Here is a 16,106-nt window from a genome sequence, read left to right on the forward strand (position 1 = left end):
AAAATAAAACAATAACCATGAAAACATTAAAATTTATGATTAATTTTTGAAGTAAAGTTGAATATTTTTGAAGGATTTTAATTATAATTTTTTTTATTCCTTGTAAGAAATGGATAATTTAATTAAGTAGAATAAATTTGATTTAAGTTGTTTTTATAAAAAAAAAATTAAAAAAATTTTATAAAAAATTGCTAAGGAGTTGGACCACACGGTTCTTGCCACCGGTTCGTGTGATCCAACCCTAGTTTTAGGGGTTCATGGAATTGCCACATATGCCGATTCTCTATGCTTAAAAAATCGGATTTCAATCCGGTTTCCAGTTTTCACGGTCTGACCTCCCGGTTCGATCTGGGTCTGAAAACCTTGGGTAACTGTGGTATTAGATTTTTTTTCTTTTAAAAAAAAATTGTAAATATTAATTAAAAGTTGTTAAGAGTTAAGATATTTGTCTTAGCACGTCGGGCAAGGTGATAAAAAGGAATGGCTGAAACTTGTCTACCTTTCCAATGTAATCATGTGGAGGGGCTTTGAAAACACAAATTAAAAAAGCATACAAAAACTAAAAGAGAGTGGAGACAGACAAAAGGAAAGGGAAATGGGAAAAAGAAGAAAGAAGAAGGAGAAACAGCAGCAGAAGATGAAGGCGTGGCACGCAACTTCTGTGGGCAACCTGCTACTTCAAGTACTTGGTGTAGCCCTGCTTAGTTGTCTTTCTTCTTCCCTGTTTATTATTATTTTTTTCCTACCAATCCTTTGGTTCTAGATCTGAAAAAAGTCCAAAGCGTATGCTGAAAAAAAGACCATGAGAACCGTTCACGGTTTTGAGAACCGTTCACGGTTTTAAAAACCGTGCGGTTTTGAGAACCGTTCACGGTTTTAAAAACCGTGCGGTTTTGTTTGTTTGTTTGTTTGTTTTTTTCACTGCTAGCATGTCCACGCCGTGTTGGCACTACAACGGCGCCTAGTTGGAGAAGCAAAAAAAAAAAAAAAAAAAAAAAAAAAACAAAAAAACCTACAAAAACAAAAAAAAAAAAACAAAAAACAAAAAACACTACTCGAACACCGGAGTTTGGCGAGTCTTACTGGTATCGTGTCGGACATTGGTACTTTGCCAAAAATGGTGTGTCGGTGCAACCTAGCCTACCACTAATACTACTTTTATTATGGATTAATCTCAACAGACCATAACAATAGTCTTGGGAAAAGATTTGAAAAATTTTATCACAAAACTCATTAATTTGATCTTTCAATAGTAAAGCAAATCCAAAGAGAATATACACATAAATCAGTAAAACTCTCCTTGTTCATTACGCAAACCACTCAAGAAACAAACTCAATATTACCATGTTAACATAAAACTGCTCAATTTATTCCGTGCTTTTGAATCTCATTAATGTGGCTAAGATTTACTGAGGGTTGGGTGGGCGGCTATTGGCAGCAGAGACACTTGAGCCAAATTTAAGCAGCTCTTTGCTGGTGTCATCCTTGTGAACGACCACCTCAATGAAGCACAGGTTGTCCTTCTTATCCCCTGTTGCTGTTTCAATTGCTTCAATCAGCTCCTCCTCGCAATGGACCTGAAAACAATGAATGTACAAAATAATAGTATTATCAGTGTTTCTAAGCATTGGTATTGATGCACTAGAGGGTATGCACCATGTTAAACAACTCACCTTGGTTGTCCAGCACTTGCCCTCGCCATTGTGGAGTGCATCAACCAACCCAGTGTAGTTCCAGTTCTTAATCACGTTGTAAGGCCCGTCATGGATTACAGCTTCAGTGGTGTATTCACCATTGTTTATCAGGAAGATGATGGACCTTTGCCCATATGTAATCATTGTTGATACATCTTGTGCAGTGACCTGTGAGGCAATAAAAAACACATCAAGATTTTACGAATCAAAGTCCCGGGTGAAATCTTGGCAGTTTTCGTATGTTGGAAAGAATTAATATATAGATTTAGGTAAGATACAGCAATCCATGTATGACATTTGAAACATTGACATACAATGTCATTCTGGAATTTTGCAAGAATTTTTCATGACAATATTGATTCAAGATTAAGTTAAAAAGAATCAATTAACAATTTGGATGTGGTCCACAAGGTTCTTAGTTGCCTACATTGTAACCAGAAAAAAAAAAATTGCTACAGACAAATAGGAACAAGGCAAACCTGGAAGCTCCCATCACCAATGCAAGCAATCACTCGCTTCTCAGGCACAGCCTGTGCATAGCCAAGAGTCGCACCAACTGACCAACCAATTGATCCATATTGCATTTGGAACTCATATCTGCAAGCCAATCAAAACTTTGAATTAATACTAAAAGCTCCAACTTAGAAACAAACATCAAATACTATATGCTCTCCACCACTTACCCGCAGCCCTGTGGCAATTTCAGCTTCTGGCAGTTAAACCATGAGTCCCCTGTCTCAGCAATCACAGCAGTCGCACTAGACAGCAAGTTCTGTATATGCTGAAACAGAACATTAACCCTCAAAGGTTCTTTTGGTGCAGACTTCAAAGGATGCCCCTCAGGAACAAAGATCCTATGATAGTTCTCATAAGCAGTTGTATTACACTTGAGCCGCTTGCCAAGTGCTCTGAGGAAATCCTTCATCAAAATACACCCAAATGCAGGTCCATTCCCGATCACAACATGGTTAGGTTGCACAATGATTGCCTTCTCTTTCTTGAGAAGCAATGAGTACCCAACAGTGGTAAAGTCATTGAATATAGGTCCAGCAAACAAATAAGCATCTGCAGACTCCACAGTCTCTGCGCAAAATGGAGTGCTGACAGCACCCCAATAAGTCCCAATGAAATGTTGGTGGTGCTCAGGCACAAGCCCTTTCGCTGATGGCATCACAGCAAGGGGATAACCACAAGCATCAGCTAGTTCAACAAATGCATCGGTTGCATTTGCAACTCTCAGTTTAGGACCCCCCACCAAAACTGGTTTTACAGCCTCGTCCAAAAACTCCGCTGCTGCCTTCAATGCAGCCTCTAATCCCATCTGATTACTCAATCTTTATCCTCCCAAAACACAAAAAACCCAATAAGTAAATCTCATAATAGTACAACCAGAATCACGGGCTCTACAAAAAGATGGTTTTGAAAACATGATTTTTAAAAACGCAATTTAAGCATTTGGTAAAATCTATAAAATTTACGTTTGCTTTAAAAACTGCAATACAAAAACGAAGTTGAAAATACATAATTTGCAATTTGAAGATGCATTTCTTCTAACTTCGATTTTAAGAACACAAAAATATGCCAGTTTTTTTGTGTGTTTTCATTTAAGATCACTCTTTTTCTCCACGAAATAGTAATGTTAAGTAGAATCTCCTATTTGGTAACATGGTTTCAACAATACCTTTTCAAATATAGTTTTTTAGGGCATGTTTGGTAGACTGTAATAGGCATTGTAATGTAATAATTATTTTTATAGTTTAGTTATTTTTTAATTTGGTTATGTTTTTATTACAATGAATAATCATTCCTTATGAATAGCTATTCTTCAAAATGAGGAATAACTATTCCTCTTTAAAATATTGTATTAGCTATTAAACTTAATATATTTCTAAGTAAACAAACTTTCCATATACATCTAACAATTATAAAAATAAAAAATCATAAAAAATAACACATATCTCTCTTAAATTTAAAAATAACAATTTTTAAGGAAATATAATTGTATGAGTAAGAAATTTATAAAATAAATATTAAGTTTTATTTTAATGTTATAACTCACAACCAAACTAATAAATAGGTTTAGTTATTACATTACAACACATTTTATTCCTAGTAATAAATATTACAATTCCTGTTGTAAATAATAAATGGTCCGGTCATCTATTTTGGGAAAGTTTTTATGGGGAATTGAAAAAGCTGTCAAAATAACTAATTATTTTTTTATTTTTCCATAAAATTTTTTCTAAAATGGTTTACTAATATGTGTCCTAAGGGCACACGTTAGTAAATTTCATAATAAAAAATAAAAAGTCCAAAATTTTACCTGGGACTTAACGAAAATGGGGTAGGTTCACGACTAAACGTCGGATGAGGAATCCCAGCCAAGTTACAGCTTATACTAACATAAACAGGCTTGCTTTCCTTCAATGAAGTCGAAATCGCAGTATCAATCAACTCATGTGCATCTTCCAAATTATTCACCACAGCCTACAACAACAAATTTAAGCAAAAAGATCACAACTATTGGAGCATTTTAATATTAGTTAATTAAAATAAATTTATATGACAATATAAATGTAAAGATGTAGGAGTTAATATGGAAGATAAGGAGTTAGTGGAATGTTTAATCCCACATTAAAAATGAGAGAGACTCTTTTATTCTTTTTAATTGTGGTGATTAATGAATTAATATATATATATATATATAGATACATGCCCAAGAGAGAGGTGAAGGGAAGAGGCCAATAATTTCTATGATTATTAGTCGCAAACCTGCACATGATAAATTTTTAAGGTTTTTTTTTTTTTTGAGAAAGAGATAAATTTTTAAGGTGATCTCATCAAATTTATTTTTTTAAAATTTAGACTAATTTAATAAAGAGTAATGTATTTGATAATCATATTTTCATTTATTATAGAAACAATAAAAAAAAATGTAATATATATAATTTATTTCATACCTGAATGAAAACAATACAAATTTTTTTATAGGAATTCAAAAGGCAAGTTAGTGAAAATATTCACTTTTAAAAAATTTATTTATAATATTTTGTGTAACATTAAAAAGTAAGTAATTTTTTATTTATTTATAGTTTTAAAAAAACTTTCTCAAACCCTTTTTTTTTACCCTTATATCCAAAACACCAGAAAAAGTATCTAAAAAATTAATAAAACCAAACAATTATTGACTGGACCAATTAGGAAATATATTTGTTGTTGATAATCTATTGAGGTTATTATCTTTGTGGAAATTACAAATTCGTCCACCAACAAAGATTATTAAATAAAAAATTATTAGCAAAGTCTTAGTGTAGGAACTGGATTTAGAAGCCGAAGCCCACTGAGAATAGTGGTACTTTGTACCTCAACCCAAGCCTAAACAGTAGAGTTGTTATGTGTAGAGGTGCGAAGACAATTACAATTTAGTCGCAAGCTAAGCCTAAGGAAGTAGTCTTCAAATACAGAGGAACAAATCTGGTAGTTGATGTTAAGAAAAGTTATCCTCGGTCACTTCTAAGGAAGAGTTCTTATATAGATCTTGCTTAGGATTTTATCAAGTTATACACTATTTACCTTTCTATTATTGTTTCTTTTTTAAAAAAATAAAAATAAATTACTATAGGGCTTCTTTCCTCTTATATATCATCCTTTTTAGGATCCTGGCCCTCTACTTGTATGCCTCAAAACTTTTCCCTGGATACTTGTCCTATCAAGACTCTGTTGAAGGTGGTAAAAGAGGTTGCTAGTTGTGAAGTCATTGTTCAAGGGCCACTTCTTCATTAATACAGCTGATAAGGTTGTTACAGAGCATTCAATGCAAGGGTGGAAGGTATTTCCTCTCAAGAAGCTTCCTCCCACCATACGGATCCTCATTTACAGCTCCATTCTTCCCAGTCAGACGCTCATAAAATGCTAAGTCTCTTCCCCATCCTCTTCGCGGGTAGGCCAACTCCTCGGGTCAGATGCGCTTTTATAAATGATTTGATGCGTGACACCCTACCTCTTATTCTACTCGGTCCTCAAACACCCCACACTTAGAATTAAGTTTCTATATGTGCATCGTTGTAAAATAATAATAATAATAATAATAATAATAATGAATTATTTTCTTTTGACCAACCTTTGATTTCTTTGAATAAGTTGTATGATAAAGTACTTCTAATACAACGATTAAGAGTACTTTTTCTATAAAATCTACAAATTTTTCCACCTAAAAGGATTAAAAAATAAACAAAATTTTGCAAAGTCTCATAGTTTAACATTTAAATGGATCACTAAAAAAAATCAAATTCTAACTTGCAAAACAACTAATTATTAACCCAAATCAAATCAAAAACCAATGGGATAAAGAAAAAGAACTTGTGATCAAGAATTAGAATACCAAAATACCTAAATATGCATAAAAGTCTATACAAATTTATCAAAAAGAGAAACAAATGTAATGTGACAATTAGATCAACAATAACAAAAATAACCATTAGTGGAAAAAATAAGTGCTTGAAACAATAATAAAAATCCACTGAAAGAGAAACAAAATTGGAGAGAGAGAGAGAGAGAGAGAGTATTGACCTCTTTTGTTGTGGACAACTTGGAAGGAATAGAGGAGGGGTGGAAATGAAATAATAAGAAACTTATATAAAAATTAAGAAGGAAGAGGAGTGGTGGAAGTAAATGAAAGGTTGAACAAAGTCAAACTATAGAATTTAAGAAAATATAAATAATAAAATTTAAAAATTTATAGAGGGAATCAAATGTAAAATTTTAAAAAACAAAGATTGGAGGAGATGAAAGATTGAATTAAGAAGACAATAGTTGAAGAAGATGAAAACTTGAACAAAATAAAAATTGCAAAAAAATAAAATAAAATAATAATAATAATAATAATAATAATAATAAAGGATGTTAAAGATGTGTTGCAAAAAGAGTTTTGTAAACATTCTTTACATGCCTCAAAAAATAAAAATAAAAATAAAAATGCTATTTGTTATATTAGGAAATGGGAACAAATCTTAAAGAATATAATAGATCATAATTAATTTGACTCACCAAATAGAAATATAACTCATTTTTCAGCAGAGTAAATCTTAAAATTTACTCTACTTTCATTGTATTTTTTTTTTCCCAGCGGGTCACTTAAAATACAAGAGAAAGTCAAGTATCTTTGCAATAGTACCACTAAAACATCAACAAAAGACCAAATTCAGAAGTATCTCTTCCGCATGAAAATATTTTATTTATTAATATATGTTATTCACACAACTTGCTGATTAAGAAAAATCAAACAACAAACAAAACAAATTAGAGACAGAATTAAAATTTTTAATAACCAACTATATTGATAAAAACTAAATTAAAATTATATATATAGACTTTTTTTCTTTATTGCATCACAAGCAATGAAAAATAAGAGAATAAATGGGTTAAAAAAAAGTGGAAGGAATCAAAAGAAGTGCTATGGAAACTACCAAAACTAAAAATACACCATTATCACATTCACAATTATATGGAGGTAAAGAAAATTAAATTAATTTTAAAAAATGAAAATTATTTTAATTAAACAAAAGATAATCATAACATGCATTAACATTCAAGAAGGAACGGTGGATGGCTCACTCTAAATAATGTGAAAATCCTGGTGGAATTTAGTTAAGAATAATTCAAAAGTATTGTAATTGAAGGAATTTTTCCTTAAGAAGATTGATATTATAAGCTTCTTTGTAAACAATGTCTTTTGTGTAGCCTTACTTTCTAGGAAAGCACATACACTTCATTTAGGGTATCATACCCTTGTCGTACTATAAATTTTCAAAAACTTATTTGCATATAAAGATGCTTTATTTTTACTTGGGAGTTGCTCTGATTATATTGGCAACTCATTGGTCATCATCATAAAAGGTAGAATTTAATAGTAATTTATTCTTAGATATATGAATCATACATCATTTGGGGTCCCTCCTCATAAATGTTAAAATATAAATCTTTGTAACCAAAAAATAAAGAGCATAATGATTAGGGATATTTAAGGATTACTTTGTGGTTTAGTAACTGTTGATGGGAAAAAAGAAAAAGAAAAATAAAAATAATGTTACTCTAGGAAGATAGATTTAATGAGGAGAGATTTGAGGAGGCCATTTTGCATTTAATTATTAATGTAGTGGTTTTATGAGAAAAAAAGAAAAAAAGAAAAAAAGAAAAAAAAAAAAAACTCATTATATAATATTACAGCCAGCCCATCAAGTTAAATGACATGGAATATTAAAGATTTAAATTGAAGTAGATAATATGTAGAGAGAGAGATATATATATATATATATATATTATGATACAACTTATAATTCTGCCAAAAAAATTTGAAAAGATTTTCAAAGAAAGTATGATACCAAGGAGGCTGATGCAAAGAAATATGCTACTAGTAGATTTTTTTTCATTACCAAATGGTGGATGGAAAATCAGTGGTGGATCAGGCACAAGACATCCAGATGATTGTGGTAGAATTGAAATCCAAAAGCATAAAGATTGAAGATAATTTGGTGGTAACTGGTATAGTTGATAAACTACCACAATCTTAGAGGAAGTTCCAAAAGACTTTGCGGCACAAACAAAAGGAGACATCTTTGGAGACTTTGATCACACATATCCGTGTGGAGGAGGAGGCTAAAGGACAAGATGCACTCATGATAGAAGAGAACAATGGTTATTCCCCCCTAAAAGTAAACCTTATTTCTACCAATAATAATTTGCCCAAAAACCATTTTCCAAGAAATAGTCAATTAAGGCCTAAAAAGAGAGTTGTCAAAAATAATAATCGACCTTAAGGAAGGGGAAACCAAAATAAAAATGACAATAAGAACCAAGGACCCCTTTCACAAGATAAATTTAGTAGTTCTTGTTTTTTCTGTGGCAAGAGTGGGTATATTACTCAATTTTGCAAATTTTGAAAATGTGAATCTATTCCGCAAGCTAACATGACCAAAGAGCCTTTAGTGGCAATGATTACAGACATCAATATGGTGCAATATATTGAAGGGTGGTGGGCAGATTCTGGTGTTATTAGGCATGTCTGCTATGACAAAGATTGGTTCAAGTTGTACACTCCCTTTGAAGAAGAAAAAATAATTATGTTTGGTGACTCTAGCAAAACCAAGGTTCTTGGGAGTGGCCAGATTGATTTGAAATTCACTTTTGGATGTGTGCTAACATTGAAAGATGTGCTTTACACTCTGTCTATGAGGAAGAATTTGATATCAACTTTTTGCTTAACAAGGCTAGCTTCAAGTAGACTATGGAATTTGATAATTATGTAATCACTAAAAATGGACTATTTGTGGGCAAGGGTTATGCTTGTGATGGAATGTTTAAGATAAATGTTGAGAATAATAAAGCATCTACTAGTTCAGTTTATATGCTTTCTTCTATTAGTTTTTGGCATGCTCATTTGTGTTATATAAATAGTAGATATATGGGAATTATAAGTAGTTTAGGATTAATTCATAGATTGTCAATATATTTTTTAAAATGTGAAACTTGTAGTCAAGCTAAGATTACAAAAAGTGTTGTAAGAAGTACTAATTACTTGAGTTAATTCACTTTGATTTATGAGATTTGAGAGAATTTTAACTCGTGGAGGAAATAGATATATTATCACTTTTAGTGATGATTTCTCAAAATATATAATTGTTTATTATTGAAAAATAAAAGTGATGCTTTTGAAAAATTTCAAGATTTTTTAAAAGAAGTTGAAAATCAATTCAATAGAAAAATAAAAAGAATAAGAAGTGATAGAGGCTGTGAGTATGAATCAAGTGCATTCAACTCATTTGTTCAGTCTTTGAGAATCAACTCATTTGTTTGTTCTGAAAGAAAAAAATAAAACTCTAATTGAGTTAACAAATGTCATGTTAATTGAATATGATGCACCTTTGCATTTTTGAGTAAAGCTATTTTAACTACATGTCTTGTTTTAAATAGGGTGCACCATAAAAAATCACATACCACACCTTTTGAGATGTGGAAAGACATAAGCCAAATTTGGGATATTTGATAGGATGGGGTTGTCTTGCATAGGCTTATGGACCCTAAAACACCTAAATTAGGTATAAAAGCAACTACATGTGCTTTTCTTGGTTACGCGATTAATAGTGCAGCTTATAGATTTTTTGATCTTGAAAGCAAAATAATTTTTGAATATGGAGACGCAATTTTTCATGAAGAAAAATTTAAAATTTGGATTGAAAAATAATGGGGGTGAAGAAAATATTTTGTTACAACCTAGTTCTTCAATTTCTCATTTACAAAATCAAGAAAATTTTGAAATGGAACCTAGAAGGGGTAAAAAAGCTAGAGTTGAAAATGATTTTAGTCCTAATTATTATGTTTTTAACATTAAGGAAAATCGCCAAAATTTAAAAGAAGCTTTAACATCACCTGATGCTATATTTTGGAAAGAGGCTGTAAATGATGAAATAGAATCTCTAATTTTTAATAGAACTTGGAAATTAGTAAACCTTTCACTGAGTTGTAAAACAATAGGCTGTAAATGGGCCTTTAGAAAAAAGTTAAACTGGATGGATCAATAAATATGTTTAAAGCTAGACTTGTTGCAAAAGGCTTTAAACAAAAAGCTAATATTGATTTCTTTGATAAATTTTCTTCGGTAACAAGAATTATGTCTACTAGATTGTTAATTGCTATTGCTGCAATTTTTTATTTGAAAATTTATCAAATGGGTGTAAAAACTACTTTTCTAAATGGGGACCTAGAGGAAGAGATTTATAAACCTGAAGGCTTTGTAGAGCTTGGACAAGACAGGCACCTAAACAATGGCATGAAAAGTTTGATTCATGCATGATTGATAATGGTTATAAATCAAATGAATATGATAAATGTATTTATTCTAAATCATAGAATAATTTGCATGTTATTATTAGCATCTATGTGGACGATATGTTGATTTTTAGCTCAAATATGCATGTTATAAATGAGACAAAAAAATATGCTTAAAAGCCATTTTGATATGAAAAATCTTGGTGAGACTAATTTTATTTTGGGCATGAAAATTACAAAAACATGTGATAAAATATTTCTTAATCAATCACATTATGTTGAGAAAATTTTGAGAAAATAGTTTTCATGATCACAAAAGTGTAGCTACTCCTTTTGATTCTTGTGTTCATTCATTTCTTGGAATAATGATGTTGAGACTTTTAATCAAAATGATTATGCTAGCATCATTGGTAGTTTGAGTTATGTTACTGATTGTAGTGGATCTGACATTGCATATGCAATAGGAGTGCTCAGCAAATTTACTAGCAAGCCTAGTAGAGATTATTGGTTAACTATTGAGTGAGTCATGAGATATTTAATTGATGCCAAAAGTTATGGCTTATTTTATAAAAAGTACCCTGCTGTGATTGAAGCTTTTAGTGATGCCAATTGGAATAATTTGTCAGGTGATTCTCTCTCTACCACTAGTTATATTTTTAATTTAGGTAATAGTGCTGTTTGTTGGAAATCTAAAAAGCAAACAATAATTGCTAATTCAACAATAGAAGCTAAATTAATAGCCTTTGCTTCGGCTAGTGAAGAGGCAAATTGGCTGAAAGATTTGTTACATGAAATTCCACTTTGGGAAAAACGAATTCCATCTATATTAATTCATTGTGATAGCATTGTCATAATTGGTAAAGTTAAAAACCATTATTACAATTGTAAATCTAGACCTATAAGAAGAAAGCACAGTACCATGCAATCTTATTTGAGTAGTTGCATCATAATTGTGAATTATGTTAAATCTAACGATAATCTTGTAGATCCATTTACTAAGACCTTGGCAAAAGATAGGTTTTGGAATACATCGAGGGGGATGAGACTTAAGTCTATAAATTCATGAGCCATGTATGAGGATACCCAACCTAAGGACCAGAGATCCTGAGAATTGGGTTCAATGGGAAAAATGAATCATATGATGGTCATAAGAAATGTACTATCTATTTCTTTAATTATTTATTTTGTAAATAATTTTGTAATTGTTCATCCCTATGATGTAAGTGCATGTATCCTGTAATGTTGGAAAGGTTGACTAAAAAACTTTTAATGAAATTTGTAGTCGTATAAGTGGAGTGTCAGAATTACAAGAGCACTCTTGACAAAATTTCACCTGTGAGTGTGGAGCTGAGGTCACTCCTTATGAGATTTGGACTTAATCTCAAATACACTTATGAAACTGAGATAAGCATGCCACTGTAAAGTGCTAGTTATCAAAGCTCATGTCAACACTTGGGTTGTTATATGCAAGCAGTGAAACTTAATTTCTCCAAAGCAATCCTAATTTAAGTCGAAGACTGTTAGGTTCTAAAAGTTTAAAACAACTGGCAAACCGTGAACACAAACTTGTCTAGATATAGATCCTAAAGTCTATAAGTATTATTAGACAATGCTCAAGGTGATACAAGTCAAGATTCGAGAATATACAAGCTGCAAAAAGAAGAGTTCAGAAACTGCCTGGTTCGACCGATTGAGAAACAGGCTCGACTAATCGAAACACGGGTCTACTTTAAGTCGGCCCAACAGCAGTTCAAGTCCATTAAGGATTAGAGTTTCAGATCTACTTCTTCTGGTATAAAAAATGAAATCCTAAGCACATTTTTATAAGGCTTTTCAGAGAGAGAAGAATGTGCCTCTTTTGTATCTAGGGTTTTATACCCAAAAATCTCTCTCATATCTTCTATCGGTGTTATTCCTTGAAAAATCTCAAGATCTGGTGATGTAGAAGTTGCTGCCTTCTCTAGTCATCAAAGGTGTTGACGATCTGAACCTTCAAGGGTGATCTTGGAGTCACAAACAAAAGAGTTTGTGTTGCTAAACCTTTGAGTAAAGTCTCAAAGTCACAAGTGTGGGTGCTTGTGTTGCAAATCCGTGGATTCGGAGCTTGCATGTGGTCATATTAATAAGTTCTACATGTGGTAGCAATAGGATGTTAGTGGTCTAAGTCTTATTGTAAACTTCAATTTTTTCTAGTGAATTTGCTTTTACCTTGAGGATAGCTAGGTTAAATCCTCCGAAGGTTTTTTACCAGTTTGGTTTTCCTGGGTGATCATATCATTGTGTTCTTTATTTTCCGCTGCTTTACATGATATGACTTTATTGTTTTAGTCTAGATCTTAATAATAAACCTAAGTATTCACTTGGTTAATTAATTAGATTAAACAATCTAGTTTTCAGGGATCTAAAAACCTAACAGAGACTACTACAACTCTGGAGTTGAAATCGTTGTTTTACTAAGTGAAGGTTCAATGCAAAGCACACCTTCATGATGCATAATGACCCGTCTTTGCCTGGTAATCTCTTTTTAACTAAAAATTTTAATATTAAAATGAGTAGGGGATTGTTGGAGCATTTTAATATTATTTAATTAAAATAAATTTACATGACAATATAAATGTAAAGATGTGTGAGTTAATATAAAAGATAAGGAATTAGCGGAATGTTTAATCTCACGTTGAAAATGAGAGACACTCTTTTATTCCTTTTAATCTATATATATATATATATATATAAACTGAAACCTTTGCCAGCACCACAATTTTCCACATCAGCACAACACAATATTTAAAAAATAAAAAATTAAATCAAAAACACTATTTTCAAAACCCAATACTTATCTCTTCCCCTTTTTTTTTTTTTGGATAAAATTCGATACTTATCTTTAAAAATAAACAAAACCCGATAGACACAAACACAAACTCAACACGTAGGTTTACTCTTCTCTCTTCATGCTGCCCCTCATTCCCTTCTCTTTGGCTTAAACACAAAGCATCCCTCTTCTCTTAGTCTCGCTCTCTCTATTCATAGCTTTTGCTAGCTGATCAAGTCTTGACATCTAAATCTTGGTACGTTTTTGTAATCCTATTTGGTTTTGGAGAACATGTTGATTTCATATGATTTTGTTTGTCTCTTTTCATATTCAAGTCAAGCTATTTTATAGATTACGAAAATTACAAAAAATATTGCTTACAGTTTTGGGTCTTATGGAATTACTAATTTTCTACTCCAATTTTGTTTTAAGCCCTTTTGTTTTGTTATGGTTTTGTAGCAATTTAATTTTGATTTTTTGTTTGCTCTGTAATGAATGTGTGTTGTTCTTTCTGTTATGCATGTTTAATTTTTGGTTTTTTTGGTTTGGTTCTGTTATGGTTTTATGGTGAGATTTAAGTTTTGTTGTAATTGGTTTTGTTATGGTTTGATGTGTTGTTGAATCCATAAATCAGACTTTGGTTCTCTACCATTTGATTTGTAAATGTGAGGTTTGGTTAGAAAATCTACAATCAACATTCAACAAAAGGGTACAGAACTTGCCACATCATTATTATTATTTTTTAAATAAAATTATATCTATATCTATATAATATATATATATTTATATTTATATTTGAGGAGAAATCATATACAGCACAATTTTTTGTTTGCTAAATGGTGGATGGTAGTAGTGGCAGAAGCCAGAAGATGTCTATCACAGTTACAACAAAAATAAAAAATAATAAAAAAAATTAAACTTAAGCTTATTAGTTATCACGTTTAAACTTATGCTTATCCCATCAAAGTATTTGCAATGTAAAAATTTGCTTTCAATGTTACTCCACCTTTTTTTTTAGATCATCTTATTCTTATCCCACCTATTGCCAAAATAAATTTAACAAAATAACTTTAAATTTTTATAACAATCCAATCTATCCAATTTTAAAGAATATTGTATTAGATAAGTTTAACCCGAACACAAAGTTTGGATTAATACATAACTCTCTCTTTTCTTATCTAATAAAGAAATTTAAAATCACTATTCTATATAAAACGAATCAGAGAGTTAAGATTAATATATAACTCTCGCTTTTCTTTTTTTTATCTAATAAAGAAAATTTTGTTTTGAAACCATCTAATAAAGAAATTTAAATCAACTAATAAAGATTTTTATTTTTTACTGAAATGATAGAACTAATAAAGAAATTTAAACTAATTACGTTCTACTAATAACTGCTAAACAAAAAAAAAAAAAAATCAGTATAAAACTATTATTGTTATAAATTATTCCCTTTACATATTAACAACTTAATAATACTTATTTTATAGGTCCTACTCTCATCTTTATTAGATAATAAAGATTGTGCCCATATCTATGTATGAAGCTATGACTTATGAGCTATTGGAATATTGGTAATAATGTTTTCATTGCCATAAAGCAACCAAGGTGTAGCCTTTATGTGTTATGTGGAATATCCTACATTTGTAATCAAAGAACATTTTTTTTTTTTTTTTTTTTTTTACTATTTGTAATAGTTATTTAACTGGTTGTCCGTGCAAAGGTGGGTTAGTGAGTTAGCGATTAGTTATGATAATTAATAAGCTAATATGTATTGATTCAGATATTAAATATTTGTTGGGCTGTTTAAAAACAATAAAACCCAACGGGATCTCAATATTTTTTACCAAAACTCAACTGGGTTTCAATCATTTTTTTTACCTGATAGCAAGTGACAGTATGAAAACACCGAAGCTCTTGACTAAAGTCAGGCAATCCAATAGTATGGTGCAAAATCCTGTTGGTTCCATAGTCATCGGAGATAGGCCCACCAGCAATGCAAATGAGAGGAAGGTTTTCACTGTAAGCACCAGCGATCGCGTTGAGCACACTGAGCCCACCGACGGTGAAAGTAACAACGCACGCGCCTACGCCACTGGACCGCGCGTAGCCGTCGGCGGCGTAGCCAGCGTTGAGTTCATTACAGCAGCCGACGTTGGTGAGACCAGGCTCGGCGATGAGGTGGTCGAGGAGAGTGAGGTTAAAGTCACCTGGGACAGAGAATATGTCGGTGACACCGATTTGAACGAGTCGACGAGCAAGATAGCGACCCAGTGTGGTGTCCGAGGGGGTGATAATGGTGGGAGAGGATGAGCTTTGGATGGTGGAGGCGGGGTCGTTTGACGGTGTGGCATAGAGATCTGTGCAGGTGGGTGGGCACGCGTCGAGTGCTCCTATTTTGGTGTCCATGTTCTGAGAGAGAATGTAAAAAATGAAGGAATGGTTTTGGTTTTGTTTAGTTTTTTTGTTTGTGTGATAGTTCTAGAACTGGAGAGAGAGAGAACAGAGGAATACTGGTATAGTGTAGGAGTGTTTTGTTTGTTTAGGAATTGGTGTGAGTGAGTAAGAGTAGTGGAAGTGAATTTATAGGGTGATTTTGATAGTGGGATTTGTTTCTAGGGGCGGTTTTGGAAGTTGGTTTGTAGTTTTAGCAAACAGTAATGTTGCCAAAAAAGAAATGTTTGCGTACTAATAATTGATTTTGAGGTTAAAAAAAAAAACTAATTTCATAATTATGTAAATGAAAATGATGCTAAACATTTTTGTTGGTGTTACATACC

General features: G+C 31.7%; 1 protein-coding gene across 1 annotated transcript; it reads right to left on the reverse strand.

Annotated features, from left to right (window-relative positions):
• Nucleotides 1-1,391: 1,391 nt before the first annotated feature.
• LOC115953727 (pyruvate decarboxylase 1-like) lies at nt 1,392-15,735 on the reverse strand. Its single transcript, XM_031071495.1, has 6 exons — nt 15,208-15,735; nt 4,018-4,181; nt 2,378-3,028; nt 2,174-2,291; nt 1,674-1,862; nt 1,392-1,577 (listed from the first exon to the last, which is right to left on the reverse strand). Exons 1-6 carry the CDS (start codon nt 15,733-15,735, stop codon nt 1,407-1,409), a joined length of 1,821 nt encoding a protein of 606 aa, XP_030927355.1. The 3' UTR covers nt 1,392-1,406.
• Between the last annotated feature and the right edge of the window lie 371 nt (nt 15,736-16,106).

Source organism: Quercus lobata, chromosome 7, assembly GCF_001633185.2.
Source record: "Quercus lobata isolate SW786 chromosome 7, ValleyOak3.0 Primary Assembly, whole genome shotgun sequence".
In the NCBI taxonomy this organism is placed as follows: domain Eukaryota; kingdom Viridiplantae; phylum Streptophyta; class Magnoliopsida; order Fagales; family Fagaceae; genus Quercus; species Quercus lobata.

Coding starts and splice junctions, on each gene's coding strand:
- LOC115953727 (XM_031071495.1), bottom strand. CDS start 15,735: ATGGACACCAAAATAGGAGCACTCGACGCGTGCCCACCCACCTGCACA. Junction 4,182..15,207: donor ATACTGTCACTTGCTATCAG/GTAAAAAAAATG, acceptor TTGTTGTTGTAG/GCTGTGGTGAATAATTTGGA. Junction 1,863..2,173: donor TTGGTGATGGGAGCTTCCAG/GTTTGCCTTGTT, acceptor ATTGCCTCACAG/GTCACTGCACAAGATGTATC.